The sequence below is a fragment of the Misgurnus anguillicaudatus genome, unplaced genomic scaffold (assembly GCF_027580225.2).
Source record: "Misgurnus anguillicaudatus unplaced genomic scaffold, ASM2758022v2 HiC_scaffold_29, whole genome shotgun sequence".
Taxonomy (NCBI): domain Eukaryota; kingdom Metazoa; phylum Chordata; class Actinopteri; order Cypriniformes; family Cobitidae; genus Misgurnus; species Misgurnus anguillicaudatus.
The window spans coordinates 3587185-3601648 of NW_027395279.1; the positions used below are offsets into that span (position 1 = coordinate 3587185).

A 14464-nucleotide genomic window follows, 5' to 3' on the forward strand; every position below is an offset into this window, starting at 1 on the left:
CATTAGTTATTTGGTTCATGTTAGCTAATGCATTAACTTATTTCAAAAAATACAAACTTAATGTAAAATTATATTCAAGTTTTTAAAGTCATCCAGTAGGCGTAACAAGTGGATAAATGGACAGTCACTACAATACATGAATCAGTGCAATCATATTTACAGTTTTAACTGAAAAAATCATGCTTTAATAAACAAAACTGATACTTACAGAAAGCATGTAGTAGTACAACAGCCCAATATGAGGCAAAAACACACTCCGAAGGAAAGACGATGACTCTCAGATCATTTATCATACGCTCCCCATTTCCTAAGAAATGAAAAGAATTTATAAGAACAAGGAAATGTAAAAACTATGTGGTAAAACATTTATGATATTTATAATAATGCAATATGAAGTGTATCTGTATATGTCCTTACCTATAGACCCATGTGGCAACGTATGCGCGAGCATATTGGCAACGGAAGTATGGCAAGAATCAGCAGTGAAGCAACACAGACAGAGAAAGTTATTTTGTAAAGTTGACTTTATCAACTTTTTCAACAAAGCTACCAAATCCGTGTATTATAGTGGTGTGGATAGAAGATGTTAGCAGATGGCCAAATATAAAGTGGCCAGATACATATATACGTATATTAGTATATTATATTAGTGCAACCAAACGCAACAACCAGACATTTTGATGCTGGGAAACCGTTTAAAGAAACTTTCTGAGTTTCCACTGGGGAACAACACCACTTCTGTTGCCAAGATGCGCGCAGGCTATTTGATCACATGCGTTGTAAAAGGGTCTATAGGTTTTGCATTTTCTTCAGTTTCTCAAAGTGTTTGTAATACAGTGTTTCCCCTAACATTATATAAGGGGGCGCCCCGCCCTCCTAACGGCTCGACCCGCCCCCTTGAAGGCCAAGTAAATTTGATTATCTTTATAGCGCCAGAGAACAATTTGTTATTTTATTAAACAAACTAAATAGCAATCAATACAAGTAATATGTTATTTATCTTATTTCTACGATGGCATGTCATTTTTCGTCTGTGCGTTTACAATTATCCAATTGAAATGATGTGAAAATCATTCTGCCTACTCATTCACATAAAACAATATATTGATTTACAATTTCAAAATCACTTTTTGGTAAGGAAAGCAATATGCAAGGAGGCTGGAAGCTTTTGAATAATCTGTGATTGACAACTTAGGAAACAAAAGACTGACATAATGAACCTTTAGGCAGTAATGTAAGAAGACGCCATTATTGTTACATGCTTGTTTGTGAAAGCAACACAAAATAAATGCCTTCCCATGCATGATCCTGCTTTAAATAAACTTACTGTGCAGAGATAAACACAAAAAAACAAGGTTTTAGATGTGTTTAGAGCACGAGTAAACAAGTAGATGAGATGTTTGCAATCGCATCTTTTATAAGAATACCATAAAACAGGCATCGTGTGTTTGTTTGTGTGTGCGTTTGGACGTCGACACGTTACACTGTCTGACGACACACATACACTCGCGAGTAAATAATTTAGAAGTCATGTTTCCAGCACTCAGATTAAAACTCAACATCTCGCTGAATGCAGAGATGGAGTGTCTATTGACTGTGAGGTTGACTAATGAATATGGATGATCTCTGTTCTTCGTTTTAATGGAGCGGGGCGTGGCTCATTATATATAATGCAGTAACAGGAGAAAGACGGTACGTCTCCTTTTTTAATTTCTCTCAGTAAGGACTAATTGACTGGCTATCTGTTCTCAACCAAACATCATTTACTTATAAAACTTTTTAAAGGTAACATTACCACATTTATTAATTCATTTATTATGCTGTGAGTATACCACAGTTCTCTCAAAGGTAAAATTAATTTATATTTACACTGCATTCCAAATTATTATGCAAATGCCATTTTTGTTTATTTTTACACTGACAGTCATCATAGATATATACACTAGATGTCGCCTTGGGGTTCTAAGCATGCGTCAAAACCGCCGCCATCTTAGAACAGGGTATCTAGGTAAAGGTGCTATCTCCGCCTCTACTTCGAATTCATGGATGATGCCGGACTTTTGTGCTGCGTATGGATCTTAGGCCTACTAGCACTATGCATTATAGTTAGAAAAAAGTCAATTTTCATAATATTAAAACTTAAATTTTTTCTGGACTCAATGCTAAATACATGTCTGACTGCTGAAACGGACCAAAAGAAAACCAAAAAAAAAAAAAATCGCATCCATGACGATTTATTGTGATTTTATTTCCGTTACACCATTGCCTACAATGACGCTGATGTGGGGCTCCCCTGTTTCAAGATGGCGGCTCTATTTGACGCATTCGGTCGAATGAGATGCCGTAGCCAAGGCGACATCTAGTGTACATATCTATGGACAGTCATGATAAACTCATTATGCTAACTCTGACACATGTTAGCCTATGCCTTTCAGAAGCTAAGAAAACACTCATTGAAATTATATGATTTTATAATGCTTCACACATTCTTCCAAAATAGAGGAGGGGCTAACTGAGCATGTGCTGTATGAGTTTCATCAATCTACTGTAGCCTCTTCCTGTTTGGGGAAATAAACTATGTTGCAACTGTCCCCGCTTTCCCTACCTCAAAAACCATATTCGTTTTTCACTTACTTGCTTTCAGAATAAGTTCTACCATCAGGGCAACAGAACTCAACAAAACCACACCAACTGCTCCAAACATGTACATTATTACATTGCAGAGAACCCCTAAAACACAGATATACAAAACAAAGCATTACATCAAATAATCACATAGTTGCATTAATTGTGTAATAAAATCTGGTCTCATCTCAAATGTAAATTTCATGACTTAAAATGCATTTCATTTTTTGAAACATTGGATTTATAACATTCATATTAAAGAATTGAGTAATTACATGATCTTGATCCTTGCAGACTTTTATCAGCTACCACAGCTTTTGTGGGTTGTTGTTCCAGCCCTCTTAAAAACAAACTGGCCTCTGTGAGAAAAATAGAGTAAAAATTGTTATCAGAGAATGTAGATTTAATGCTAAAAGCACAAATTTAATATATTTACATTTAAATTAAATAGAGCTTATTAAATCTGGTGAAAAATAATCTCTTTTCATTGCAGAGTTATAACCATTTATCTGTGAAAAACACAAAATTGAAGGTAATTTTTCTTGTTTTTTTGTTTTGTTTTTTTTTTGCAATTTTTGGCCATTTCTGATGGAAATTTTAATATAAAGCCAATAGAGTTTTTTGTTCAGAAGGTAATGTTTTGTTCTTCTTATGGTGGTTTCGAGATATTCGCACATGTTTTTTAAGCACTATTTTGCTGCGCAGGGCTAACCGTTAGGTGAAACCTGGCATGTTTAGTATCGATTGATGCGGTATATGACAATGGAGTGGTGCATTGAAATTCTTTTAATAACTTTTTGCCTTGAGTGTCTGTAGATGCTACATTTCGATTTTCGTGGCAATTGAACAAAAGCTCTATGATGAGTTTGAAAAAGTAGGTTTTACGAATAATTCAAAATGGCAGAAAAAATTTCATGATGGAAAAATTTTCATGATGGAAAATGACGTCATATGGTCCAATCAAATTGTCTTGAGCCAAGAAATCAGAGGAAACAAGAATTTTGTTTCTAGAACTTATGAAGTTATAAGCAAAAGCGTTTTGGACTGTTGGTGGCGCTAGTGGGTTTGCAATAGAGACTCCAAATCTGCTGTGGTACTTTTTGTACTGACCTATATCAACGACCACATGCAGAACCCGCTTAACCTCCGCCTAATCTCCTTATCCATTCCTATGTATATATGTATCTCCCAGGGGTTTTTCCCTCCTAGGACTCTTTTTTTAATTCCCCGGCTAAAAAGTCTGGGTTTTTTTTCTCCTAGGGGGTTTTTCAACCCGGGGAGGCAGCCTTCTTGGGCTTAACTTAGCACCCTCTTCTTTACGTTACATTAGTAATACGCACGCTTATAATGTTGATTCATAGCCGCAGCAAATTTAGCTGCTTGTGCTATTGTGTATTATGATGTGTTATCTGTCGATTTTCTGTGCTTTCCACTGCTTCTATTAATGTAAAGCTGCTTTGAAACAATCACCAATTGTGAAAAGCGCTATATCAATAAAATTGAATTGAATTGTGCAATATGTTATAACTTTTCTATGTACGGTGCTATGGGTTGCCATAAACGCAATGGCGGAAGAAAAAGAAAAAGGAAGAATAATAATAAGAAAACGAACGGATACAATAGGGGTCTTCGCCTATTCTGGGCTTGACCCCTGTACCAACCTGGTGGTGGTGGGTTAATATTATGTTTGGGGTTGGAAGCATGCAACACTGTAATTGAGATATAGATAATATGGAAAATACCAAGAAAAATGTGTTCAAAGAGTACAATCCTCTTCAGGACTTCAATAAAACACATGACACAGATCCAACCTAACAAATCTGTTAAAACAATAAAGACAGCACACAATTAATCCATTTAAAAAACAGTGACAAGCTTGCTTAAAATGATTAGTCATAACTGCACAAGGGCTAACTAAAGTTGGGCTTTTCTCACAAGAATAAGTGCAAATCATTGAAACCAGAATACATGACTTTGTAATAAAACACTGGCCCAAAAACACTTAAAATCACATAAATAAAATCCTATTTAAGCTGTCCCATGACACATTTACTTCAATGAACAGTGGTTACAATTACTATGATAAGTATACCTGTCTGATTTTCCAAAATCTTTCGATGTAAATATGTCTCTAGAGAGATATCCAGCAGTATTATTGTGAATATTATCCACAGAAGGATATCCCAGAGTCCTATTGGTAATTTCCATATCTTCTGGAAGGCTGTAAATAAAATATGCATTCAATATAACTTTGTAGTTCATATCAAACAACTGATCTTAGATCTGACACAGCTGAGCTGAACTACTTATTTATAAACCTATACTGCATAAACAAATTTGTTTAAATTTTTTTTATTCTCGTGAAATACTATAATATTTAAAATAACTTCAAATTTATATAATGATAAAATACTACAAACACAAAATACACAAAAGAATGAATATTACTGGATACTCTGATCAGATACACACATACAATAAGAATATATTTTAACACGTACCTTTCAATATTTGTAGCAGAAGAATGTAAAAAACCATAAATCCCAGTACACCATAGACCATAAACACATCTATCATGGTTAAAAAATAAAGAAAATAATGGTCCATTATTTTAATATATTAAGTTACATTTACATTTTGTCATTTAGAAGACGCTTTTGTCCAAAGCGACTTACAAATGAGGTAAACATTAGAAGCAAGAACAGCAATACATAAGTGCACTGGAAATAGTCTCATCAAGTCCAACACAATATACATAGCCAAGGGTTTGTTAATATTTTTTTAAAATGTAGAATCACGGAATTTTGTGCTCATTTTTCCGTGGCATTCTCACGGATCTCCGCATTTTTCCGTTGCCCTGCTACGGGCTGTCTTTTTCCGTGGCATTCTCACGGATTGGTTACTCAACTGTTTTGTCCTATTTTTTTACCATTTTCATTTACATGAAATAACATCCCTACCCAAACCCAACTCTAACCCCAACGCCAGGCAACAATTGTTTAAAGTTTAGAAAATATAAAAGACTAAATCAGAAAAAATAGTATAAACCAATAGTTAAAGTGACATACTAACGCAAACACCAAATCTAACCCTAAACCGAAGCGAAAATGGTTTGAAAATAGGAAAAAGCAGTTGAGTAACCAATCCGTGAGAATGCCGCGGAAAAAGACAGTCCGTAGCAGGGCCACGGAAAAATGCGGAGATCTGTGAGAATGCCATGGAAAAATGCGCACCAAATTCCGTGACTATCCCACGGAACTTTGTGAGATCATGTTGGAGAAAGATAGTAAGTCCATTATTAGGAAGTGAGGTAATGCGAAAGAGATGGGTTTTTAGCCGAGTCTTAAAGACAGCTACAGTGTCAGCAGATTATTTTACACATGTGAAACAGCTCCTGAGAAGGTACGTGCTAGTTACCTTATTTTATTATTTTAAATTATTTTAACAAGTTAAATTATTTTAACAAGATAATAATGTTAAAGGGACACCATGAAACTTTTTGGCCACTAGGGGGTGCTAGACACGTATTTTTCACTTCTAGCGCCCCTAGAGCCCACAAGCGCTGCAGCACTGTCGCAAAGGAAAGGAACTGGCCAACCTTAAAACTAAACTAAAAACTAAACATTTAAAATGCTAAACGATCAACATTTTGAGACAACAGGGAGAAACGCAGTCATGTTACAACTTTCTGATGAGGAACTCGTCGTGGCAGAAGCCATTTCTCAATCTGAAGGTTGCAGCCTCCGGATGTCGTATTTCTAAGCTGTATACGTCATCAAGTCTTATTTCACAATATTAACAATTACAAAGTTGACTATTATACTTAGTTAATCGTAAATTGTTGCAGTATGCTTATGACTTGCGAATGTAATGCTCAGTTTACCTTAATAAACCAGGCTTGATGACGTGTGCAGCCTGCATATTTGACCTCCGGAGGCTGCAGCCTTCAAATTCAGAAACGACCAGAAGTATTTCCTTGCCTTTTTCCAAACAAATATTGTTGCATCCTCTCTCTCTCTCTCCCTCGCCACCAGGATTTTCCGCAATGGCGCTCATTATTCCTCTTTTTTGTGTGAAAATCGCTCCAAATCCAAGTAAACCAATGCGTTTAGGTCTGCCGCTTTGTAATATGTCACGCGAGTGACAGCGGAACGCAGCAAATGAGGAAGAGAGAAGAGAGAAACGCTCGGATCTGATTGGTGAATGAATAGGGTTTGGTTTTACACTGTGAGCAAGTTTGAGTGCTATAGCATCCTGGATTGTAATGTAAATATCATAGACACAGTAAAAGAAAGGTAAATACGTGAACACAGCATCTGAATACAGGGAACTATATGCAAGATAATCGCCGTCATTTATAAAGAACATCGCATTTATGTATGAATCAACAGTTTATATAAAAAATTGCCTTAAAGGGGAATCGAACCCGGGTCGCCCGTGTCATAGGTCCGTGACACTAAAGACTGTGCCACAGAGTCACATAATAGAAACCAGGCACGTGCACACATAGACATCAAAGGGGGCTTGAGCACCTGCCCTTTTTATTCCTGGAGAGAAAGTGCCCTTATTTTCCTGGGGTGCTTTTTAAAAAAAAATAATAATATGATCTTTATTCATATAACAACTGATGTCTGTCTGTTTCTTGTGTTTTTTACTTGTTGCTTATTTAATTTAACATGAATTTATTTAGGAATCATTTAAATGAGATTTAAAGGGGACATTCCATGAAAATCAGACTTTTTCCATGTTTAAGTGCTATAATCGGGTCCCCAGTGCTTCTACCAACCCAGAAAACATGAGAAATAGCAACCCTGTAACTTTGTTTTGGTAAGGCTCTCTCTGCAAGCATGTGAATAAATAGGTCATGCGGATTTCGCTCCCCAATTTATTGAACATGCCACAATAAATTACCTATATGGTATTTTGAGCTAATACTTCGCATATGTACTCAAGGGACATCAAAGATTTATTTAATATCTTAAAAACGTCTTCTGGAATGTCCCCTTTAAACTCTTATATAAAGAAAAATAGCGCTATTTGTGCCACACAAACGGTTAAGAGATGAGTCCCGCCTCCAAAATTCACATCGCTAATATGATTGGCTTTACCTTTCCTTAGTCCCGCCTATCTAACTTACTTCGCTTTATGATTGGCTTGTCTACACTCGTGCTGCATCATTCGCGCTTCAAGCGCCAAAGCTCAGCCTGAACGTCACGAGACGCGATGTCCATGATTATGCAGGCAGCTACCGGTAAGTGTGTGAGGAAGAAAGCATTCTTATATTAACAGTTTTATGCACAAAATATGGGACACATTGTTACACATAACGATTCAGGGACATTGTTTTCCATGGCAATCCCATATTAACCTGAAGAGTTGCAAACTTGTAACAGTGTAGTATATGTAGTTTAAACAGACTGCTCATAAAATAATAAAGCACAAACAATAAAATAATTGCTAACTGCAGTAGTAAGCTTTTTTGTTTGCGTTTTTTGTAATCTCTGTTAAATAAGTATAGCCTAATGTGTTATACTGGAGTGCTGGAGTAGATTGGGAAGAAATCTGATGGTTCAGTATTTTACTTGCCCAGTCTGAATTTTCACTGACATCACAAAAAAGTAAAATATAAAATACAAACAAAATAGGCCTAATCTATATTTGTTGTTTTTGACATGTGTAACCCTAATAAATATAAAAACCTAAGATTAAAGGTGCCATAAGATGTGTTGTCATAATATGTTAAATTGTTCTTTGACAATTACATAGAGGGTATTTTGCTTAATTAAGTGCAAAAATTATCCAGAAACGTTTTTACATGTCTATTTACAACCCTAGAATTTGTCATTTTAATGAAATGGTCTATTTTTGCCCTATTTGAAAGGGTCATGAATAATAATGTTGAGCTCTGCTCTGATTACTCTGCTCTGAGGCTCATGCCAGAAGCTCACATTAGTAAACAGACCTTATATTTTGAGCCCTTATCAGACAAAAATACATTTTGAGTAACAACTAACAACTAATCAGCTGAACGCTAGCATATGATATAGCATTTATTGGCATGTAGCACTAACTCAGCAGTCACAACTTTGTTTTTAGCATTTTAACAAATTTGTAATTAATGTGTAATTTAATGTTTTCAAAACATGCACATTGTGTAATGGCTTCCTTTGCTGCTCTATAAACCTATACTAAGGAGACCATGGTGTCTGTGTGAACTGATTATTTTGTAGACATCTTTTGAAAATTAAACAATTGCGTGAGTTTGAGAAAGATAAAATTAATTAAAGGCGGAGTCCACGATGTTTGAAAAACGCTTTGGAAAAGGAGACGGGCCGACTACCAAAACACACTTATAGCCAATCAAATCAAATCAAATGCCGGTTTGCGTATGTGTGGGGCGGGTCTATCAACAGAAGGTCCAGATTCTATTGGGGTAGGGGCGTGTTTGTTTAGGTGATTTCAAATATCAACATTGGCTTTCAAACATCATGGACTCCGCCTTTAACTTTTTAAATATTTTTTTTAAAAAGGAAGTCAGAATTGTGTTAATGTCACAGGTAGGGGTGGACCCAGGTGTAAATAAGGTCACGCCCCTTTCTCCACCTCGAGGAGATTCCCAAAGCCACCCCAATGACCAGACACACAAGGTAAGCATAAATTAAAATGTACTTTATTTAATTTACTTAAAAATAATAAATAGGGAAGGGAAAGGGGGGACTTAAAATAATGGCCACTCTAGGCTCTCCTCCTTCACCACCAACTGGATCTTCGCACAGTCCATTTTCTTAGCGTTCACGCTGGCTCTCTTTCTCTCCACAGACGACTGCTGGGATACAAGGACACAGTGAATCAATTTCCAGGTTTTCTCTCACCTCTGTGCTGGTTACAGCTTCTAGGTAGGTATGGCTCTTTCCACAGCTCAATATCTCACAGACGGCTACGGGTGGCGGGCTTAACGCTGGCTGGCTATGCAATGCGTCGATTGGACAGTGGTTTACAATGGGACGCCGGGGACCAAGACCCACTCGGTGGACTTGTTAGTTGACAGAGGGGCGAGAACGTCACGTCGGCACACCGGGTCGAGCGCTGCCCTTTCCTCGAGACCCGTTGGTCAATTGAAAACTGGACCGGGGCGCCCTTTCGTCGAGACCTCGGGCCGGCGGATCTCTTTCGCCTCTACTCTGTAGTGATGAAAAAGACACAGGTAAAGTAACAGCAGTAAATGTAGTACTCACGCACACCGCCAATCGCACAATTCTTCACCGCCACTCTGTAATACTGTCAGACTGAAACACACTACAGCATAGTCATACAGATGTTCTCTAGCGCCGCTTTTCCTCTTTGTCGTCCCGGGACGAGTGACTGAAGGCAGGGTTACGTCAGACAAGACACAGCACTCTCACTGCAATACACAGCATTACACAGCACCACTTCAAGTGAAAATTACTACATCCAAAAGACTCACCCACCACGCTCAGTGCACACAATGACACCCGCCTTCTTCCACTTTGCTCTGGGCGAGAATAGGGAGATGGTAGACGGCCCAGTGTTTGTTTATTGTCGTCACTGTAGCTGCTTACACAAAACCCTTCGGCTCACCCACCACGCTGGTACAGGGGTAGGGCCACTCGTTCTCTCTTGAAAACACTCCAAACGATTGTATAAATCAACTGCATATAAAACACCTACTTCAAGTGATGTATTTACTCACAACTTCGGTCTCCCTTCGTCCTAGGTTGACTTCACGCTGTAATGACTCCAGATGCATCAGCGAGGCGTTTTCCAGCCACCAACACCACTTTTCCACAGGTGTGTACTCACAACAGTAAGTTTTCCTCTTCCTCCGTTTCTCTCATCCAACGTCAGTATCTGTCTAATATTCCACCTGTAAGGTCGTCGATATCTTCCTTTGTATAGATCTATGATCCAAGCGAGAGAGAGAGAGAGCAATACAGCGGTCCAAACAGCGTATCCGGCGAGCCCAACTCGGCGCTACGATACACAACAACACGCCGTAACAACAACGATTTCGGGGTGCTCCTTTTTAAAGATCCACAGCCTGCCTTCCTTTCGCCTCCTGTGGCTCTGTCCTCTTTCCAGTCGCTTCAGCGATCCCCGGATCAACAGAGCCTTCGGGCTCTTCAAAAGGTGCGTGTCTTTGTTTGCCCTTGGCAAAGGAGCTTCCCCCGTGTCAATCGCCTCTCGTGTACATCGCTCTTCGTGTTCGAACGCCCTCTCTTTGTGTTTCAGCAGAGCTATTTATTTCGTACAGCCTCCAATCACCCTTCGCTGGCTTCATTCCTCTCACCTGCGGCTCGTCAACCCCTGATTCCGTTGTCCTGTAAAACCAGGAAGTGAGAAGGTCCGTCCTCGTATGTGGCCCGGTGGGGAAACCTTCCGGGCGGAACCAAAACTTCCCTAACTTTGGTTCCGCCCTTAAAAAGATCGTCACCTTGTGACATCCTCCCCCGCCAATCCGTTCTCGTCCCGAGAACGCGTTGTTTGGGGACTGATAGTGCGTTGATGGGAACTTTACTTTTTTTAAAAAACATGGTAGGTCATTGGGGGACCTTGGTCTCAACCCGAGGTGGACTGCCGACTACGCCAAATCTGTCACAGGTAGGGGTGGACCCAGGTGTAAATAAGGTCACGCCCCTTTCTCCACCTCGAGGAGATTCCCAAAGCCACCCCAATGACCAGACACACAAGGTAAGCATAAATTAAAATGTACTTTATTTAATTTACTTAAAAATAATAAATAGGGAAGGGAAAGGGGGGACTTAAAATAATGGCCACTCTAGGCTCTCCTCCTTTACCACCAACTGGATCTTCGCACAGTCCATTTTCTTAGCGTTCACGCTGGCTCTCTTTCTCTCCACAGACGACTGCTGGGATACAAGGACACAGTGAATCGATTTCTAGGTTTTCTCTCACCTCTGTGCTGGTGACAGCTTCTAGGTAGGTATGGCTCTCTCCACAGCTCAATATCTCAAGCTGGCTCTCTTTCTCTCCACAGACGACTGCTGGGATACAAGGACACAGTGAATCGATTTCTAGGTTTTCTCTCACCTCTGTGCTGGTTACAGCTTCTAGGTAGGTATGGCTCTCTCCACAGCTCAATACCTCAGTGCTCACGCTGGCTCTCTTTCTCTCCACAGACGACTGCGGGGATACAAGGACACAGTGAATCAATTTCCAGGTTTTCTCTCACCTCTGTGCTGGTTACAGCTTCTAGGTAGGTATGGCTCTCTCCACAGCTCAATATCTCACAGACGGCTACGGGTGGCGGGCTTAACGCTGGCTGGCTATGCAATGCGTCGATTGGACAGTGGTTTACAATGGGACGCCGGGAACCAAGACCCACTCGGCGGACTTGTTAGTTGACAGAGGGGCGAGAACGTCACGTCGGCACACCGGGTCGAGCGCTGCCCTTTCCTCGAGACCCGTTGGTCAATCGAAAACTGGACCGGGGCGCCCTTTCGTCGAGACCTCAGGCCGGCGGATCTCGTTCGCCTCTACTCTGTAGTGATGAAAAAGACACAGGTAAAGTAACAGCAGTAAATGTAGTACTCACGCACACCGCCAATCGCACAATTCTTCACCGCCACTCTGTAATACTGTCAGACTGAAACACACTACAGCATAGTCGTACAGATGTTCTCTAGCGCCGCTTTTCCTCTTCGTCGTCCCGGGACGAGTGACTGAAGGCAGGGTTACGTCAGACAAGACACAGCACTCTCACTGCAATACACAGCATTACACAGCACCACTTCAAGTGAAAATTACTACATCCAAAAGACTCACCCACCACGCTCAGTGCACACAATGACACCCGCCTTCTTCCACTTTGCTCTGGGCGAGAATAGGGAGATGGTAGATGGCCCAGTGTTTGTTTATTGTCGTCACTGTAGCTGCTTACACAAAACCCTTCGGCTCACCCACCACGCTGGTACAGGGGTAGGGCCACTCGTTCTCTCTTGAAAACACTCCAAACGATTGTATAAATCAACTACATATAAAACACCTACTTCAAGTGATGTATTTACTCACAACTTCGGTCTCCCTTCGTCCTAGGTTGACTTCACGCTGTAATGACTCCAGATGCATCAGCGAGGCGTTTTCCAGCCACCAACACCACTTTTCCACAGGTGTGTACTCACAACAGTAAGTTTTCCTCTTCCTCCGTTTCTCTCATCCAACGTCAGTATCTGTCTAATATTCCACCTGTAAGGTCGTCGATATCTTCCTTTGTATAGATCTATGATCCAAGCGAGAGAGAGAGAGAGAGCAATACAGCGGTCCAAACAGCGTATCCGGCGAGCCCAACTCGGCGCTACGATACACAACAACACGCCGTAACAACAACGATTTCGGGGTGCTCCTTTTTAAAGATCCACAGCCTGCCTTCCTTTCGCCTCCTGTGGCTCTGTCCTCTTTCCAGTCGCTTCAGCGATCCCCGGATCAACAGAGCCTTCGGGCTCTTCAAAAGGTGCGTGTCTTTGTTTGCCCTTGGCAAAGGAGCTTCCCCCGTGTCAATCGCCTCTCGTGTACATCGCTCTTCGTGTTCGAACGCCCTCTCTTTGTGTTTCAGCAGAGCTATTTATTTCGTACGGCCTCCAATCACCCTTCGCTGGCTTCATTCCTCTCACCTGCGGCTCGTCAACCCCTGATTCCGTTGTCCTGGAAACCAGGAAGTGAGAAGGTCCGTCCTCGTATGTGGCCCGGTGGGGAAACCTTCCGGGCGGAACCAAAACTTCCCTAACTTTGGTTCCGCCCTTAAAAAGATCGTCACCTTGTGACATTAATATATATACTTTTTGTTTAAAAAAAAGAAAAAATATACATAATTATGAAAGGTGCCCTTTATTTCACTTGAGCCCCTGCCCCTCAAAATGTCTGTGCACGTCCCTGATAGAAACTGCTCTCTACACTCCTTAAGTAGCCTCCAGCAAAATTCACGTTAAGAACAAATTGTGTGGAGGAAGTGCGTATGCCGTAAAGCAGTCGAATTTTGTAGTTTTTTTTGTGCTCTGGTTACTACCAGAAACCCTAAGTTTTAAAATACGAGTAAAAGTGATACAGACCCCGTCAGGCTATGGTAGACATGTCATTCAACCTATTTAAAGTCGATGTACTATCACAAGGGTCTTGAAAATTTATTATGAAGGTTGAAAAATTACATGGTGTCACTTTAAAATAATTTCAACAGTAAGTCTTAAAGTGATTATCTTATCAGAAATTGACTCATATTCATATTAACACAATAAGTAATCCAATGATCACTATGATTTTAAGTAACACATGTCCCTGGATAAAAAAATTTGGTTGGTCCTGGAACAACAACTCTATCAGATAAACTTTTCCCAAACCTAACCCTAAAAATCTGCAGGAATTTATAGATTCATAGCATAAGTCCAAGATAAATCCTTATGTACTCTTATTAACAGTGCTTTAAGTGGCCCAAATGAGGTGCCGGTACTCTATTTTATTTTTTATTTTTTTGCTGACTCGACTCCTATATTGAAGGGGTTTTATATTCAGCAGCAAACAGACGACCTTGTAAAAAATAATAAATCCTTTTATAAATTTGTGGATTTGCCTGAGCTAGAAATAGCTACTGAACATAAATAAAATGTGCAAAAGGTAGATATGTGAGTAAAATTTTCAGCATGGTTAAATGCTAAAACTAGTTGTTCAGATAGAAAGAGCTTGAAAAAAAACTTTAAAATGACACCAAGACCATGTCTATGGGTTCAAGAATAACAAAATACTGGCCATTTGAAACTAAAAAGGTCATCACTTGATTTTGTCCCATTGTTTTCCGTGTTGCGGTTGGAAA

At 39.9% G+C, this 14464-nt stretch overlaps 1 protein-coding gene and 1 pseudogene across 1 annotated transcript in view; one reads left to right on the forward strand and one right to left on the reverse strand.

Annotated features, from left to right (window-relative positions):
* LOC129436703 (small ribosomal subunit protein uS7m-like) overlaps window positions 1–14464 on the forward strand; it is a 52473-nt pseudogene that overhangs the window by 9596 nt on the left and 28413 nt on the right.
* Window positions 1–14464, reverse strand: part of LOC141362765 (uncharacterized) — a 44972-nt gene that overhangs the window by 4253 nt on the left and 26255 nt on the right. Inside the window, exons 10-15 of the mRNA XM_073864987.1 lie at window positions 5127–5195; window positions 4718–4846; window positions 4368–4445; window positions 2901–2984; window positions 2635–2730; window positions 209–307 (exon numbers count right to left, since the gene is read on the reverse strand). Coding sequence (XP_073721088.1) covers window positions 209–307; window positions 2635–2730; window positions 2901–2984; window positions 4368–4445; window positions 4718–4846; window positions 5127–5195 — 555 coding nt within the window. The remainder of the gene's footprint in view (window positions 1–208; window positions 308–2634; window positions 2731–2900; window positions 2985–4367; window positions 4446–4717; window positions 4847–5126; window positions 5196–14464) is intronic.